The sequence below is a fragment of the Epinephelus moara genome, chromosome 6, assembly GCF_006386435.1.
Source record: "Epinephelus moara isolate mb chromosome 6, YSFRI_EMoa_1.0, whole genome shotgun sequence".
Lineage (NCBI taxonomy): Eukaryota > Metazoa > Chordata > Actinopteri > Perciformes > Serranidae > Epinephelus > Epinephelus moara.
This window is the reverse complement of record NC_065511.1, coordinates 19428832-19445638: the sequence shown is the minus strand read 5'-3', so window position 1 is coordinate 19445638 and position 16807 is coordinate 19428832. Positions and strand designations below refer to the sequence as shown.

At 41.9% G+C, this 16807-nt stretch overlaps 1 protein-coding gene and 1 pseudogene across 1 annotated transcript; both read right to left on the bottom strand.

Moving 5' to 3' along the window:
- Positions 1–1364: 1364 nt before the first annotated feature.
- Positions 1365–3341, bottom strand: LOC126391710 (tumor necrosis factor receptor superfamily member 11B-like; annotated as a pseudogene).
- Positions 3342–8178: 4837 nt separating this feature from the next.
- Positions 8179–10758, bottom strand: LOC126391743 (tumor necrosis factor receptor superfamily member 6B-like). The gene is made up of 5 exons (XM_050046664.1): positions 10660–10758; positions 9605–9986; positions 9121–9300; positions 8927–9008; positions 8179–8831 (listed from the first exon to the last, which is right to left on the bottom strand). The coding sequence occupies exons 1-5, from the start codon at positions 10675–10677 to the stop codon at positions 8612–8614; spliced, it is 882 nt and encodes a 293-aa protein (XP_049902621.1). The 5' UTR covers positions 10678–10758; the 3' UTR covers positions 8179–8611.
- Positions 10759–16807: the final 6049 nt, after the last annotated feature.

Sequence of the window (16807 nt, the reverse complement as noted above, 5' to 3'; positions counted from 1 at the left end):
CCCTTTTTCCTTCATAGAAATCCTAAGTAAATAGTCTTACCTTAGCTTATGATACACAAACATCTATGAAATGTTACTAGGTCAGTCTCTGAGGCAATGAATGTAGGCCTACTCTCAATTGAAATGCAAATGAAAATACCGAATGAAGACCAACTGGGATTTTAAAGTTGAGTTCTAGGGGAAAACTGGTTGATATTCGGTCTGAACGGCTCAGACCTCTTTTCACCCTCTTTTCAACCAGCTAAAATGCAGTTACAGCATCAGCGTATCAAAATTACAAATGTGTTTCATTCACAGTTGTAGGTCAAACTAAAGACAATACTGATTAGTGTGTAAGGTGTTTCTCCAAAGTCATATTGCACAGGTGGGTGAATGTGGTCGACATAAAGACGTTATTTCAACGTATTTAATGTTTAGTAAATGTCACGAATGTAAAACTGTATAGCCTGTGTGCTGTCAGCAAGAAGCTTTCAGGACATTTTCAGATCTGGACAATTCACTTCCGCTTACTACCTTAAAGGGAAATTTTGGTTTATTTCAACCCGTCTCCTATCGTCCTAAATTTGTTTCAAGTCACTAGTGACATAGAAATAATAGTTAGCATGTTAGTCGTTAGCCTAGATACAGCCATAGTGTCAGACCTGTTAAAACTTAATTCAACGGGCATCCTTTCAAGTGCAAAGTTAGTCCACTAAACAAGCTTTTTTGCATGAGCAGGTAGTTTACCATTACAGCTTCGAGGAGTTCAAATCACGTGTGTGTGTGTGTGTGTGTGTGTGTGTAATGTTGACTTATTAATGCGACTGGCTTTATGGACTGTCACTGTAGCCTGTAAGAGGCCATTTCACCTACAAATTACTCTACATACAGCGAGGCGAACAGATTGGACGGGAGAGGGAGTTAATAATGTTAGAGCAAAGTGATGCAGAAACAAGGGGCCCAAACATTTGGCATACAGTAACATACAAACAATATAGTGAATAATATTGTGTAATACAATGGGTTTTAAACTTAGTCGTGCTAGTGCAATTACAGAAATTACAGATATGTTCAAAGATATAAAAGATAGCCTATACTAAGTAAAGCTCCAGAATGATGATAAGGTAGGCCTATTATCTGCACACTGTGGGATGAAAAATCTCACTATTGTAAATCGCAGTGAAATATGGTTGAAATTTGAATGTGTCATAATGAACGTCTCCAAATAAAAAGTGAAAAACCTTTCACTTTTGAACCAGTTCTGAACGTCATTTCACTGGGAAAATGTTGGTTGGGTATGTATACTTGTTTTCAAGTGGGCAAAACTGCCAAATAAGAAAGAGGTATATGTTACTGTATGTGCCATGGACACTGTCACTCTACATCTAAACAACGAATGATAAGGTGCAGTTTGGGCTCTGCTCCTTAATGCTACTGACTATATTCTCTAGTTTTTCTGCCATGGAGCGGAGCTGTGAAGCCTTCAGCATCTGTGGCAGACTTTTCAGCTGCGACTCTGGAGCCTGGGCCAGCCACGATTTGATCTGATCCATCAGAGGAGCACTCTGTTTGGCGACCGTTCCCCCTGCTGACTCATGAATATACCTGTTGGAGGAAGATACCTAATAGTTCATTAGTGTCTGTATTAATTGAATTAAGAAATGAAAGGAGTCGACAAGAGGAACAAACATAATTTACAGAGGGTGCAGCCTTACCTGGAAACAAACTTCTTGATTTTCGACACACGCATCCTGTGCATACTGAAGAATCCTGAGACAAAAGACCTGAGCGTCTCACCTGAGAAAAAGTCATACAGCATGAGTTTTAAATCAAAGTTTCTTTCATTTGTCGTCCCAAAAAATGCTAAAAGTACTCATAGAACTTAACTCAGTGCTGAGCAGATAAAATCAACTGTAAGTACACACCTCCATTTGCAAGATCCTCGCAGGAGCCACACATTTTGTCCTGGTTAACTGTGCCGGGAAGGAACGCAATCTGTCCGCTTGCGCAGTCCTGGTGTTTTACGCACGGCTCCAGCGCGGAAGATGAAGATGAGAAGTAGCCCTTGGAACAGCTTTCACAAACTGTGTCAGTTTGTGGCGTACCTACAGCAGACAACAATGTACTTGGGGTCATTATAATGGTTTAAAATAACGTTGTTTCCATGCATTTAGTGGATTAACCTTTAAATCTTTTAAACTTGATGCATCGTTTTATTGCATTGTTGTGTCTCTTTATTTCTGAACGGTTACAACAAGAACACTGATTCTCCCTCACGATGACATGCACTGCAAAAACGACCAAGCCAAGTTTAATAATATCTCACAGTGGAACCCTGTGATGAAAGAACTCAATGACAAAATTCTCTTCGTAAAACATTTTCCTTTATCAATACCTTTCGTTTTAACCTGGCCTGCACTTGGAGTGTCTCATGCAGAAGTCATTGATCAGATAGAAACCCTCTTTGCACCGACAGACCCTGTCGGTGGTCGCTGAGCACTCCGTCTCCACCTCCTGGTTCTCGGAGCAGAAGTTGTAGCAGTACAGACACTTGGGCAGGTAGTTCCACACGTCGGTGAAGTGGTGGCTCTTGCATGGCGCACACATGGAGGGTGTGGTGGCGGTGCAGTAGGCGGCCATGTGAGTTCCAGATGGACATTTGTTGCAGATGAGAGTGTGGCCGGTGGCTGGGTCTTGGTGCTGAAAGGTGGGAACAGATTCAACCCCCCAAAACATTAAAGAGCAGGGACTGCATCGGTAGGAGGGGCTGAGGAGAGAAACATGATACTATTAGTTTCTGTTTTTGTAGCCTCTGTATTTCAATTCAGCTAGTGAAGTTTTATAAGTTTGGGAACAAAGACCATGCATCAATCTCATCCATTTAGCACTAAAAGTATTTAAGCACACCTTATAAGTTTCCCCCCTCTTTGACTCTGTTGTCACATCACAGACAAGTGCAAGAAAAAGAAAAAGAAAAGACCGGGAACTCAATCTCAATCCCTTCGCTGGCCATCTGTTTGACGAAGATCTGCAAACTCTTAAATGCCCCGAGTTCTCTCCATCTCCTCGTATTCAGTGCCACCTATTTATTTATTTTTATTTTATTTATTTATTTAGAAAATCAGGACAATGCATATTAATGAACATGTAGGGCAGTACACGTAAATATGCAAGATTGTAGCCCGGGGGCTAATTTCCATCTGGAGTCCTTTAGGTAGGTTGATGTTACATTACACCTACCTGCAACACAAGTTGCGCTCTGAAATTCGCATTCCCCGAAGCCCTCAGCATTCATTCTCTGAAAACTCCAATGTTGTTGGTCTCTTGTCTTCCAGCAGCTCAGGGGGAACATCCAGTCTTCAGCGTCCAAGGGACGTACTCCCCTCCAGATGCCTCTCACCTACCCGTTTGCAGTATAGGCGCTCGAACGACAGGCAAAACTACCCTAAGCTGTATTCACCAAGCCACCACTGCAACCTGGACTCAATCATATCCAAATCGACAGTCACTTGCTTAAAGCACGCCCTCACTGAGTAAAATATCCATTTCCACCACTCTGACAAGAAAGCCAAACTTTTCAAACTGCTCATTGACTCCTAGCAAAACACTACTCTCCCTCTCCAAAGTCAAGACCAATTCCTGGTTCCCAGTGTCGTGCCTGCCACCATGCTGATGACGTCACGACGCATTCCACCGATGCCGAGGAAGCTCGCCCTTCCACATCACCCCTCTCTGAGGGCCAGGTTGTATCTACCATACAAGCTTCCTCTGTTTCAGCAACGTCTTCTTTTCCTCAAGTGTCACAAAATACCCAAGCATATGCATCCCTCCATCCCAGCATCCTTTCTTCTTCTCTTGCTCCTACTTTTCCTATCCCACCTTCTTCAGCCACATCAGCTCCCCTCTCATTGATACTGGCTATCACAGCCACACAGAGCGCTCCAACAACCGCAACCTATGGTGGTGTCAACAGCCAGAACTCACTGATTCCTACTGTTCCTTCTTTTCCCCCTCGCTTCTCCCCTCCTTACCCTGCCGCTTTCCCATCACCCACATGTACCTAATCTCATTCCACTTGTAATGCACCCCCTTTCTCCACAGCTCCACATCTAGCCAGTTCCAGTGTTTTTCCCACATATCCCCCTCCACCTAACAGCTTCACGCTAGCCATCGCTTAACCCCTGGTCTGCCCAGCTGCATCCACCCGACCATCCCCCGTGTCACCCACACGTAGGCAACAGATTCTTACTGGTAATTACATTGATCTTGCTTAGTTATTAAATCCATCCACATGCAACTCTTATGTACCCAGAGAACTGCAAACTGCAATTGGCTCCATTGAACTCAAACAGCCACTTCCTACCTGCACCAAAGAACTCAGACCGGTCGAATTTCAGTCTCACTATACCGCAACATCATTTGTTCTGCTTTCCCCAACCTCAGGTCACCCCGACCACTGGCATCTTTTGGCATCCTCTGGAAGGGCGCATACTACTTCACAGTACATTTGTACAAAGTATTTGACTCCTTATCTGAAGAACTCTGCTGGATCTTAATAAACTCCTGGATGACTTCCTTATCATCACACCACCTTCATCACCCCCAGCACACAGCCTCAACACTCTGACCTCTGCATTCCACAAACTCAGAGCCTCTCTCCCAGACAAATCAGAAGGTCCAAGCACCTCCCTGGAATACCTTGCCATCACCCTTGACTCTGTCTCACTCCATGCATCACTGCCTACTGAGAAAGTCCAACAGATTTCACTGCTCATTTCCAATTTCCCTCTGGCCCACACATGCACCAAGCGCCAACTTCTTTCGCTGTTAGACAACCTCAACTACACTATCCTTATAATCCCATAAGGTTGATCCTTCTTGTCACACCTCCTTTCCATCACCACATTTGTTTCATCTCCCCACGACCAAGTTTCGCTTGATGAAGCATGCAAAATGGAACTTAAATTGTGACACCAGTTCCTCTGCCCTTGGAATGGCATCGCTTTCTTTTACGACGACTACATCACCAGGCCAGAAGACATCCAACTCTTCACCGACACAGCCCCTTCTGTTGGTTTCACCAGCTACTATGGCAGCAGGTGGTTCTCCGCCAAGTGGCCTCCTGAATTTTCATCCCCCATTCCTTCCTCCACAATCTACCAAATGTATCTGGTCGTCATAGCAGCCATTCTTTGGGGCCACAAATGGTCTAAGAAGACCATTGCCATCTACTTTGACAACAGCTTTGTCGTAGACATCATTAACAAAGGACGTTCCCATTGTCCAGACATTATGCAGTTAATGCGGAGGCTCTCCCTTATTTCAGCCCAGCCCAACTTCGTCCAAGCCTCCCACATCCCAGGTCATAAAAACTTAATCACTGATTCACTGTCTCATTTCTCCTTCCAAAAATCCAGGCAATAGGCTCCAGCCTTCAACCCCATTCCAACTCCAGTCCCACTGTTTTCAGCTACCATCTTCAACTGACCCCACAGCTGGAAGATCTAGTCAGCACTTTGCAAGATGCCATCCTCAAAAGCCTTACTCCGCAAACACTCTCTTCATATCTGACCGGATGGAACTGCTTAAAACCATTCCACACCTCCTTCAGCCTTACATTCCCTTCATTTGAATTAAATCTTCCACAATACAAGTCTATATCAGCAGTATTAACTTCTTGGTAAAACTGTCCTCTGGGGCACCATGTCCAGCCCTGTCCCACTCACACATCAGCATGTTAATCAAAGGCCTCTGCGGGGCTGAACCACATCCCATGCCTCAACGTTTGTCCCTTACTTCAGACCTTCCCACCCCTTGCATCCAAACCCTCCATTCAAATTATCTGACTCCATCAACAGATTAAGTCTTGGAATCCATGTTCCTACTGGCATGAAAATACAAAAACTAAATGTTTTTGACTGTGAATTATGTTATATACATTACTCTAATTTCCCCCACCTTCTCTCTTTCCCTGTCCCTACATCCCCTCATCCCTCCATCCCACCCCCCTCATCCCTTCATCTCACATCCCACGATCCTCTTCCCTGCTTTGCCTCAAAGACTGACCTAGTGATATTTCACAGGTGTTTGTACATCTTAAATTCAGGTAAGACTATTTACTTAAGATTTCTAAGGAGTGACAAACAGTTAAACTTAGGAAAACGGTGCATATATACAGTATAACATCACTTTGTGACACTCAGAGTGCGGGATTGAACACGGTGTTAAAACAAAAGGTATTGATCGGGGAAAAGATGGTTTCTTGTCTTACTTAGAGAATTTTGTCATCGATTCTCTTCCATCGCAGTGTTACATGCTGTGAGATATTATTAAAACTGGCTTGGTCATTTTTGCAGTGCATGTGCATTATCATGAGGGAGAATCTGTGTTCTTGTCTACACTTGTAACTGTTCAGAAATAAAGAGATGCAAAAATGCAATAAAATGATGCATTAGTCACTCTGTTTTACAAGAGTAGCATCCCCTAATCGAATAGATTTAAGGTTAAAAGATGTCTTCTGTAGATACGCCACAAACAGTTTGTGACAGCTGTCCCAAGGGCTGCTTCTCATCTTCGTCTTCATCTTCATCTTCTGCAGTGGAGCCATGTGTAAAACACCAGGAATGCGCAAGCCGACAGATTGCGCTCCTCCCCGGCTCAGTTAACCAGGACAAAATGTGTGGCTCCTGCCAGGATCTTACAAAGGGAGGTGTGTACTTACTTACTTTTAACCACTCAGCATTAAATTCTAGTATTTGTATCTAGTATCAAGTAAGTTCTAGGAGTTCATTTTTTGGGACAACAACTGAAAGAAAGTTTGATTTAAATCTCACGCTGTACAACTTTGTTTCTCAGGTGAGACGCTCAAGACCTTCGTCTCAGGATTCTTCAGTATGCACAGGATGCGTGTGTCGAAAATGAAGATATTTGTTCCCAGGTAAGGCTGCACCCTCTGTAAATCATGTTTGTACCTTTTGTCGACTCCAGAGTCACAGCTGAAAAGTCTGCCACAGAAGGCTTCACAGCTCCGCTCCATGGCAGAAAAACTAGAGAATATAGTCAATAGCATTAAGCAGCAGAGCCCAAACTGCACCTTATCATTCGTTGTTTAGATGTAGAGTGACAGTGTCCATGGCACATACAGTAACATATACCTCTTGTTCTCGTGGTTATGCCACTCTCTTCATCTGCTGGCCCTGCGGTGTCTCCATGGCAGAGCAGGGCTTAGTTTATCTTATCTTATCTTATCTTTTCTTTCTTATTTGAAAGTTTTGCCCATATAAAAACAGGTATTTAAACATGTTTTTCATTTGCATTTCAATTGAAAGAAGATGCATTGCCGCAAAGACTGACAGTGATATTTCATAGATATTTGTGTATCTTAAACACGTAAGTCTATTTACTTCAGATTTCTGAGAAGTAAAAAAGTGACAAACTGTTAAACTTGGGAGAATGATGCTTCTATTTCACAACACATTGTGACATTGCCTAATAGTTTGTACATAGAAACTTATGTTTGAAAGTGAGCGATAATTAAAATAAATAATGTACAAAACCCCCGCCACAAGCATTTGTACCCTTTTAGTTAACCACTGGCACTGGTACAAGTGTAATGTCAGTTGTTGTATCAACATTGAAACAACATTGAAACAGGGTGTAATTCTGATGGTTGTGAAAAGGTTAACAAAATTCTCATGAATCAACATTGAAATTTAAGAAAGATCTGTTTCAATGTTGAAACAATTTTGAAACGTTTGATGTTCATGAAATGACATTAAAACAACAATGTGGAATTAACATTGATTCATCTTTAAAAATCAACACATAATTCAACAGTGATTCAACCATGGTGTGAATACACATTACAATGCCAGCTGGGATGTGTATATTTTGCATATAACAATAATATTAAATAAATAAATATTCATGCTTTACCAGAGATCCTAGACATTCAAAATATACACATATTTTGCAGCGTTTTAATTATTTCCCTTTTAAAAAATGCGTTCATCGACAAAATATATAATAACCTTTTTGGTCACTTTAACATTTCAATTGGTGGACCATGATCTGGTCATAATAGTCCATACCAAGTCAATGAGTCACTGTAGTAGTTTATATGGGCTGTATTTTCAAATGTGATAGAGAGAAGATAGCGACACCTTGTGGTGATTTGCACAAAGTACAACCAGACTCATATTAGATCATACCGGTATTCTTTATTTCGCTGCTGCACGTTACGTTTTCAGTTTATCACTCAGTTTCACAGGACTTCAAACATTTTTATGATAACATTTATTTTAATTGTCGCTCACTTTCAAACATAAGTATTTATGTACAATCTATCATGTAATGTCACAATGTGTTGTTAAATATATTCATAATTCTCCCAAGTTTAACGGTTTGTCACTTCTTCCCTCATAAAAATCTGATGTAAACAGTCTTAGCTGAGTTAAAGAAACAAAAACATTTATGAAATATCACTAGGTCAGTCTTTAAGGCAGTGCATGTACTCTCAATTGAAATGCAAATGAAAAAAAATATATAAATACTTGTTTTCAAGTGGGCAAAACTGCCAAATAAGAAAGAGGTATATGTTACTGTATGTGCCATGGACACTGTCACTCTACATCTAAACAACGAATGATAAGGTGCAGTTTGGGCTCTGCTCCTTAATGCTATTGACTATACTCTCTAGTTTTTCTGCCATGGAGCGGAGCTGTGAAGCCTTCAGCATCTGTGGCAAACTTTTCAGCTGTGACTCTGGAGCCTGGGCCAGCCACGATTTGATCTGATCCATCAGAGGACCTCTCTGTTTGGCGACCGTTCCCCCTGCTGACTCATGAATATACCTGTTGGAGAGAGAATTGTGTTGCATTACGTGAATTAAGACGTGAAAGGAGTCGACAATAGGAACAAACATAATTTACAGAGGGTGCAGCCTTACCTGGAAACAAACGTCTTCATTTTCGACACACGCATCCTGTGCATACTGAAGAATCCTGAGGCGAAAGACCTGAGCGTCTCACCTGAGAAAAAAGTTATACAGCGTGAGTTTTAAATCAAACTTTCTTTCATTTGTCGTCCCCAAAATTGATTTAAGTACTTCTAGAGCGGTTAAAATCAACTGTAAGTACTCACCTCCGTTTACAAGATCCTCGCAGGAGCCACACATTTTGTCCTGGTTAACTGTGCCAGGGAGGAGCGCAATCTGTCCGTTTGCGCAGTCCTGGTGTTTTACGCACGGCTCCAGCGCGGAAGATGAAGTTGAGAAGTAGCCCTCGGAACAGCTCTCACAAACAGTGTCAGTTTGTGGCGTACCTACAGCAGACAACAATGCACTTGGGGTCATTATAATGGTTTAAAACACCATTGTATCCATGCACTTAGTGGATTTATTTAGTTAACGGAATGCTACACTGCGTGATTGATGCATCGTTTTATGGCATTATTGCGTTTCTTTATTTCTGTAGACAAGAACACTGATTCTCCCTCATAATGATGCACATGCACTGCAAAAACGACCCAGCCAGGTTTAATAATATCTTACATCATGTGATGGAAGCGAATCGATGACAAGATTCTCTAAGTAAAACAAGAAACCATCTTTTCCCCCCATAAATACCTTTCGTTTTAACACCGTGTCCGACCCCGCACTCTGAGTGTCTCATGCAGAAGTCATTGATCAGATAGAAACCCTCTTTGCACCGACAGACCCTGTTGGTGGTCGCTGAGCACTCCGTCTCCACCTCCTGGTTCTCAGAGCAGAAGTTGTAGCAGTACAGACACTTGGGCAGGTAGTTCCACACCTCGGTGAAGTGTTGGCTCTTGCAGGGCAGGCACTTGGTTTGTGTGGTGGCGGTGCAGTAGGCGGCCATGTAAGTTCCGGGTGGACACTGGTTACAGGCGAGGCTCCGACCGGTGACCGGGTCTTCGTGCTGAAAGGTGGGGACGGATTGAACCGCCGGGACACCGAAGAGCAGGAACAGCACGAGTAGTAAGAGGAGCTGAGGAGAGGAACATGATACTGTTAGTTACTGTTACTGCAGCCTCTGTTTTTTTAATAGAATTTTTTTTGTGTGTGTATTACGTAACACAATGATAACAAAAACAGGAATATCTCAGTGATATTAGAATGATACAGTAGACAAAAGATGAGGTTGTGATATTTTGTTGCATTTTTCATCCTCATCAGTTGTTATCTGATGCATATCAATCATGTTCAGTGATACTGTAACTCTCTTTTCAGTTAATTTTTCACCTTTTTGGGATAGATCACATTATTGTGTTACAAATAAGGAATAACTTAATTGGAAAACTGTCTGTGATTTAATAAGTATTTTGAAATTGCCTACATTTTGATCACTGTAATTGATTATCGCACTACCTGCAGCAGCAGCAACATTTTCATACATCTCTTTATAACATACAATAAGTCTATCAGATTTTTTTTTTTTAGTCAGTGCGGTGTGTATTCAAAGCCCCGGACACAAACAAGATTTAACTTGCTTGTGTCTCTGAAGGATCACCCGTAATTCCTCAGAGTCATGACTTGTTATGTCTCTATAAAGTCCCTGATTAGAGTCCAATATCCACCATATCAATAAGGCAATTAATAGATAGTGCTCAAAATCCTGACTCCCTCATCTTACACAGAACATCGTCACAGAGAGTACTCACCATGTTGATGATGTGCATGTCGACACTTCTGTCAGTGATGGTCTGACAGCAGGATAAGTGTCCTTTTTAAAGTGTTTTGGGAACTGCACTGTAATTGCGTGGGCGTTTTGTTTGGTTTGCGGATGAGTAGTACAATCAGTGTTGAAAAGGTCAAACCACTTCCACGTGCGTAGATTTGCGCTGAATTAAGCATACGGCAGCAAAATGAAGGCAGTCAATGCTGTAGGAACTAATAAATGAGAGGTTCGTGTGACTGACCAACAGACCAACATGAGACTTTTTTTTTTGTGTGCTCTAATGCAAGCAGGTTCTCTCTTATCTATGAGATGAAACTCATGATTCCACTCCACCAATACAGCTTCTCATTTACTGGAATTTATTCACATATTTGACACCCAAATATCCTGCTGGCCCAGGTGTCTGATATGCAGACTTACAACACACACCCTCCCCCTGCTCAAAAAAAATTAAAGTAACATTAAATCACACATCAGATCTTGATGAATGAATTATTCAAGTTGAAAATTTTCACTGATGTGCATTGTATAATTTGTTGAGAACAAAATGAAGTAACAACAGTCAGTGGAAACCGAAATCATCAACCCACTGAGGGTTGGATTCAAAATCACACCGAAAATCAAAGTAAAAAAATAAAATCATAGGCTGATCCAGCTTGTGTGAATTTAATCACAACAACTCATAATGTGACCCAGTAGTGTGTGTGGCCCCTGCGTGCCTGTATGCACTCCTGACAACGTCTGGGCATGCTCCTGATGAGTCTGTGGATGGTGTCTGGGGAATCTCCTCCCAGACCTGCAGGCATCAGTGAGCTCCTGGACAGTCTGTGGCGGTACTTGGCGGTGGCATCGGATGCACCGGTACATGACGTCATATAATGCCGCATTCGTTTGGCAATCCAGGCCAGTCATTCCTTTTCGGATTTATATGACCGTATGACACGTCTGATCTGAAAGCGTTTCATTGCAACAGTCCGGAAAACATGGCAGCACGCCGTAAGTTTGTTTTTGTTTGCGTGGTTGCTGAGCACCGACTTTGCTGGTTCAAACGACTTTAGGCTACAACAGGCTTGCACAGACTTTTTTTTCCAACACAAATCAACAGTGGAAATAGAAATGCCATTGCAAAGTACTTATGATTTTTACAACACAAACGTTTAATTAAACAGCATATACGATGACAAATTGAGGACAAATAACTTTGTTTACCATTCACAATGTGCGCAGCCATCTTCATCGTGACGTCAATTCTACCGACTCGGTCTACCTGGACCTTGCCTGAGTTTGATGACGAGACCTCCGGGTAAAACGGGTGTTCTTTTGTACCTTTCTGGACCGGAAAATGTATCAATCCCGGTTCCCGCTACCAATAGAATGCAGCATAAATCCGACAAGGAATGACTGGCCTGGATTGCCAAACGAATGCGGCATTAGGTCAGGGGAATGAGAGGGCCAGTCAGTGGCTACGGTTACATGATGGCTTCTCATTCAGAATGAAATAAATCTGAATGAAATCATTCAGAATTAAAGTTTTTCCAGGTAGTTGCATGGGAAATATTCATTCCGAATGAGGGTTTACACGGGAGATCAGTTTAATCGCCTTTATTCAGGTCTGCACAAGGTTTGGGGCAGGGGAGGTTTCTGATTGGATAGGGGACGGGGCGGAGGTTACGTGTTTACGTTTACTGGAAGAAAACACTGTAGTCCTCGCTCTGGATAACAAGATGCTTGACGACGCTGTTCTTAGTGCCTTTTTCGGGCTTGTTTTGCTTATATTCTTGAAGCAGCAGTACGACAACAACCTTGTTCTGCTAATGCTTCGTCTGTTGAGGAGGAGAAGGGAGGTAGAAGGTCGAAGAAGGGAGACAGAAGACCGTGCTTTGGAAACCGGTGAGTGCAACGAGTCCGACTGCTCTATCTCAGCCCGTCATCGCGCCAGAAGGGCAAGGAAACGAGCATGCACAGAATGACCGGAATGAACTTAAAGAGGAATGAGTGTATACATGCACACAAAATTCTTCCATTCGGAATGACAAACAGAATAAACCACCCCATTTAATCGGATTTAATTTTCAATCGGAATGACCGTTTACATGACCACTTTTAATCAGAATGGCCTTTCATTCTGAATGAAAGTGGAATTAAAATGTCCATGTAAACGTACGGAATGGCATCAATGCCTTCGTCATCCAGGAACTGCCTACACACTCGGGCCACATGAGGCTGCGCTTTGTACTGCAACAGGAGGAACCCAGGGCCCACTGCACCAGCGTAACATCAGACAGTGGCTCTGAGGATTTCATCCCAGTACCTAACAGCAGTCAGGGTACTGTTGGCTATGACATGGAGGTCTGTGTGACCCTCTAAGGATATGCCCCAGACCATCACTGACCCACCACCAAACCGGTCATGCTGGATGATGTTACAGGCAGCATAATGTTCACCACCGTGTCCCCAGACTCTTTCACGCCTGCCACATGTGCTCAGTGTGAACCTGCTCTCATCTGTGAAGAGAACAGGGAGTCAATGGTGGACCTGCCTGTTGTGGTGTTCTCTGCTCGATGCGAGTTGAGCTGCACGGTGCTGGGCTGTGAGCACAGGTCCCAACTAGAGGACGTTGGGCCATCATGCCATCCTCATGGAGTCTGTTTCTGACAGTTTGGTCAGAAACATGCACACCAGGAGCCTGCTGGATGTCATTCTGTAGGGCTCTGGCAGTGCTCCTCCTGCTCCTCCTTGCACAAAGGAGCAGATAACAGTCCTGCTGCTGGGTTGATGCCCTTCTACGGCCCTGTCCAGCTTTCCTTGTGTAACGGCCGGTCTCCTGGTGTCTCCTCCATGCTCTTTAGACTGTGCTGGGAGACACAGCAAACCTTCTGGTGACCGCGCGTATGGATGTGTCATCCTGGAGGAACTGGACTTCCTGTGCAACTTGTGTGGGCTGCAGGCACCGCCTCATGTTACCAGTAGTGACAAGGACACTAGCAGAACACAAACCTAGAGAATAATCAGTCAGGAAGGATAAGGAGAGAGCAACTGTCTGTGGCCACCACATGTAAAACTACTCCCATTTTGGAGGTTGTCTTGCTTTTGCCTCTCCATTGCACCTGTTGTCACTTTCATTTGCATCAAAGCACTTCCTCATTGGACAGAGTGATATCCCTGATCTTTAACTGACTTGGTGTTTATACTTCCCTTATTTTTTTTGAGCAATGTAGTCTGTTCTGCTAAGTACAAAGTACTGTCAAATGAAGGAAAATCATTTCACATTATGTGTTTTCTTCTGCTAAGACAAATCCTCACATTCCATTAAACTGGAAATAAATGGTTGAATTTTAGGTTGTTTAATGAGGGAAGATGTTTTCACAAATACTGCACCATGATCTGGGAATTATATGAGGTCAAGTAAATTTAAATAAATAAATAAAAATACCTCTATTATATCACTTAATACATAGTCTGCAGTCATTTCCCCAAGTCTGAATTAAGCTTTTACAAATGGAAAACTTGTACAACTTTTAAATTAATTGTTTAATTGTACAGGAATTTAACTACATGCATTTCTTTAGTTAAAGAAATCAACACTGCTGCTGTAGAGCCGTTGATTAAGGGCTTGGTGTTTTAGGGAAATGCAACTGGAGAAAATCTCCCTCTTCAATTTCCATGGAACCTCATGTGATGTGCAAGTTAAACATGAACGATGGTTTTTGGATGACTTGCCACTTACTGGTTATTTAAACAGGCTCCAGTGTTACATGCCAATAAGTCACCTCTTTCTTTTGAATCCCTGAGTCACTGAATGATCACTGATATGAGCGGTGTAACAATGAACAATGAACATTAAACAAATTAGATTAACTGTTTAAAAATGCAATGAGTCAAACGAGTATCTACATGTCTCATTTCCTCCTCTTTCCACAGAATATGAGAAAGCAATAGGGCAATATAGGGTGTGTTTACAATGAGTAAGGACGAGTACACACCCCACATGTTGTGGGTCAAGGTGAGTTGAAGAAAATCACACTTTTTGGCCTTCTCTTAAAATGCTTGTGATCTTGTGTTTAAAACCGGGATACAATGAAGTACTGTGAAGTGTTTAAAGGTCTACTTACGAGCTTTTAAGTGCTATGAACTGCATCTCACTGATGCTGCAGCCCAGTAACCATAAATACTGTAAAACTTCAATTAACAGCCTATAGTTTTACCAGCTTGTAAAACTAACCACTTTTCAAAATCCGTTATTCCCTCTGCAATTCTTCTTTGTTTTTTTAAAATGTTTTTTTTAAATTGATAATCAGTCTATTAACTTTTATCATTTATTTATAGAGTCCTTTATTCCACTGAACTCATTGGCACATTTTTAATTTGTTTTTATTTATTTATTTTTACTCATATATGTCAGTGTTTTCCTCAAGGGAGAAACTAGTGCCCCATAAACGGGGTATTTTAAGCCAAAACACGATCCGTGGTTTTTGTGCCTAAACCTATCCACACGTTAACTGCAGCATTGTTGTAGCATTAAGTTTCAGTGTATCCACAACATAAAAAAATGTAAATGTATCGTATCTGTGGTTTGCAGAAATGTACAATGCCAACATTTTTGCCTGCGATCAGGTTGGATGCTTGCTATAGAAGACTGCAAGGATGGGTTTTACAAAGTGGACCTGTGATCTTGGATTATTATGCTAAAGATATTGTTCCCAAAGGTCAAGTATGAAGAAAATAAGCTTCTCAGCTTCATCAGTTTATTAGTAAGTAGTTAGATGTAAAGATATTTACTGATGAGTGTAGCATGTGTGGTGAACTGAGGTCAAATTCCCATCGAAATACCCCAGGCTAACACTCTCGTGGGAAAATATGTGATGTGGAAGAAAGTGTTTCATGGCCAGCAGACGATGTTGATGATCCAAGATGTGAAGTTTCCTCTGAGGAGGATTCAGAGTAAATCAGGCCTACAGTGTTTGCCAGAGCTTCCATCCATATCCATGACATAAAATTGGCTTTTGAGCTCTTTCTTTCCTCACCCATAGAGAAAATTATACTGGACATGACCGATGAGGATGGAACATTCTTAAACCTTTACTTAACACAGCTTCAACCTAAACATAAACACTTGTGTCCGACCTGTTAAATTCTGCTGGGATTCACGTGTGTTTTGTGTAAATGAAAGACACATTTACATGTTGGCAAATTTACCACTGTAAGGCGCCACAGTAGCATTCATTTATCATATCACATCTACTTTGAAGGTATACTACGCTGTATTTTCCCTAAAGACAACATACAGACTCACATGAAAGTAATCCCTCTCAATCATCACATATGATCCACTAGAAGTGTGTGGTGGTGTATTTATCTGCAGAGACTCTGCCCTCTGTGTTTTTGTTTTTATTGTGCCTTGTTCCTGGGCACAACATGCATGCTTTTTGTTATCTGATCTAGCTAACCCTAACATCGTCGTCTGGATAACCGATACTACAAAGTTGATCATCAACTAGCTCAGTCAACTCTGGGTTTTCCTATCCAGCCACAAGCGCGCTCATGACATCATTAGAGCCATGAATGAAGGCTGCGTCACATCATATGAGTTGAAACGATACCAAAAGTGTCTGCAACTGTGGGACAGTAAAATGTCAATGGCGTGGGATGTAATTGACTGTTTTCTCATAACAGAGAATGTAGAAACACTGAAAATACTATCAAAAAAATTCACCATCGCCTGAGACTTCAGTTACATGTAGGTATAACTGCGCTATGTGTGACATTAGTATAGAGTAGTTTTTGCTTTTTAGTTGGGTGATGATGAATATGTCACATAAAACACTTTAAAGTAATGCCAGACTGTTTCTGCTACAGAAGTAACGGGTAAAAAAGTAGCCTTGTTAATGTTGTATTTATAATAATTGGAGCCAATTAACAGTGTGTGGATTATTTTTCTAACAAAATAATATCTGTTTTATCCTAGATCTCATCACATGGGTGTCCCATGTTATTCTGAGGTGCAGTGATGGAATCAGAGTGTAAAATAGCAGCACTGTCAGTGACCACTGCTGACTAAACTAAACTTTTCATAAATTAAAATCCACCTAAAATCATGTGTTTAGTGTTGTAAACAATCTCTCTGTTTGTTA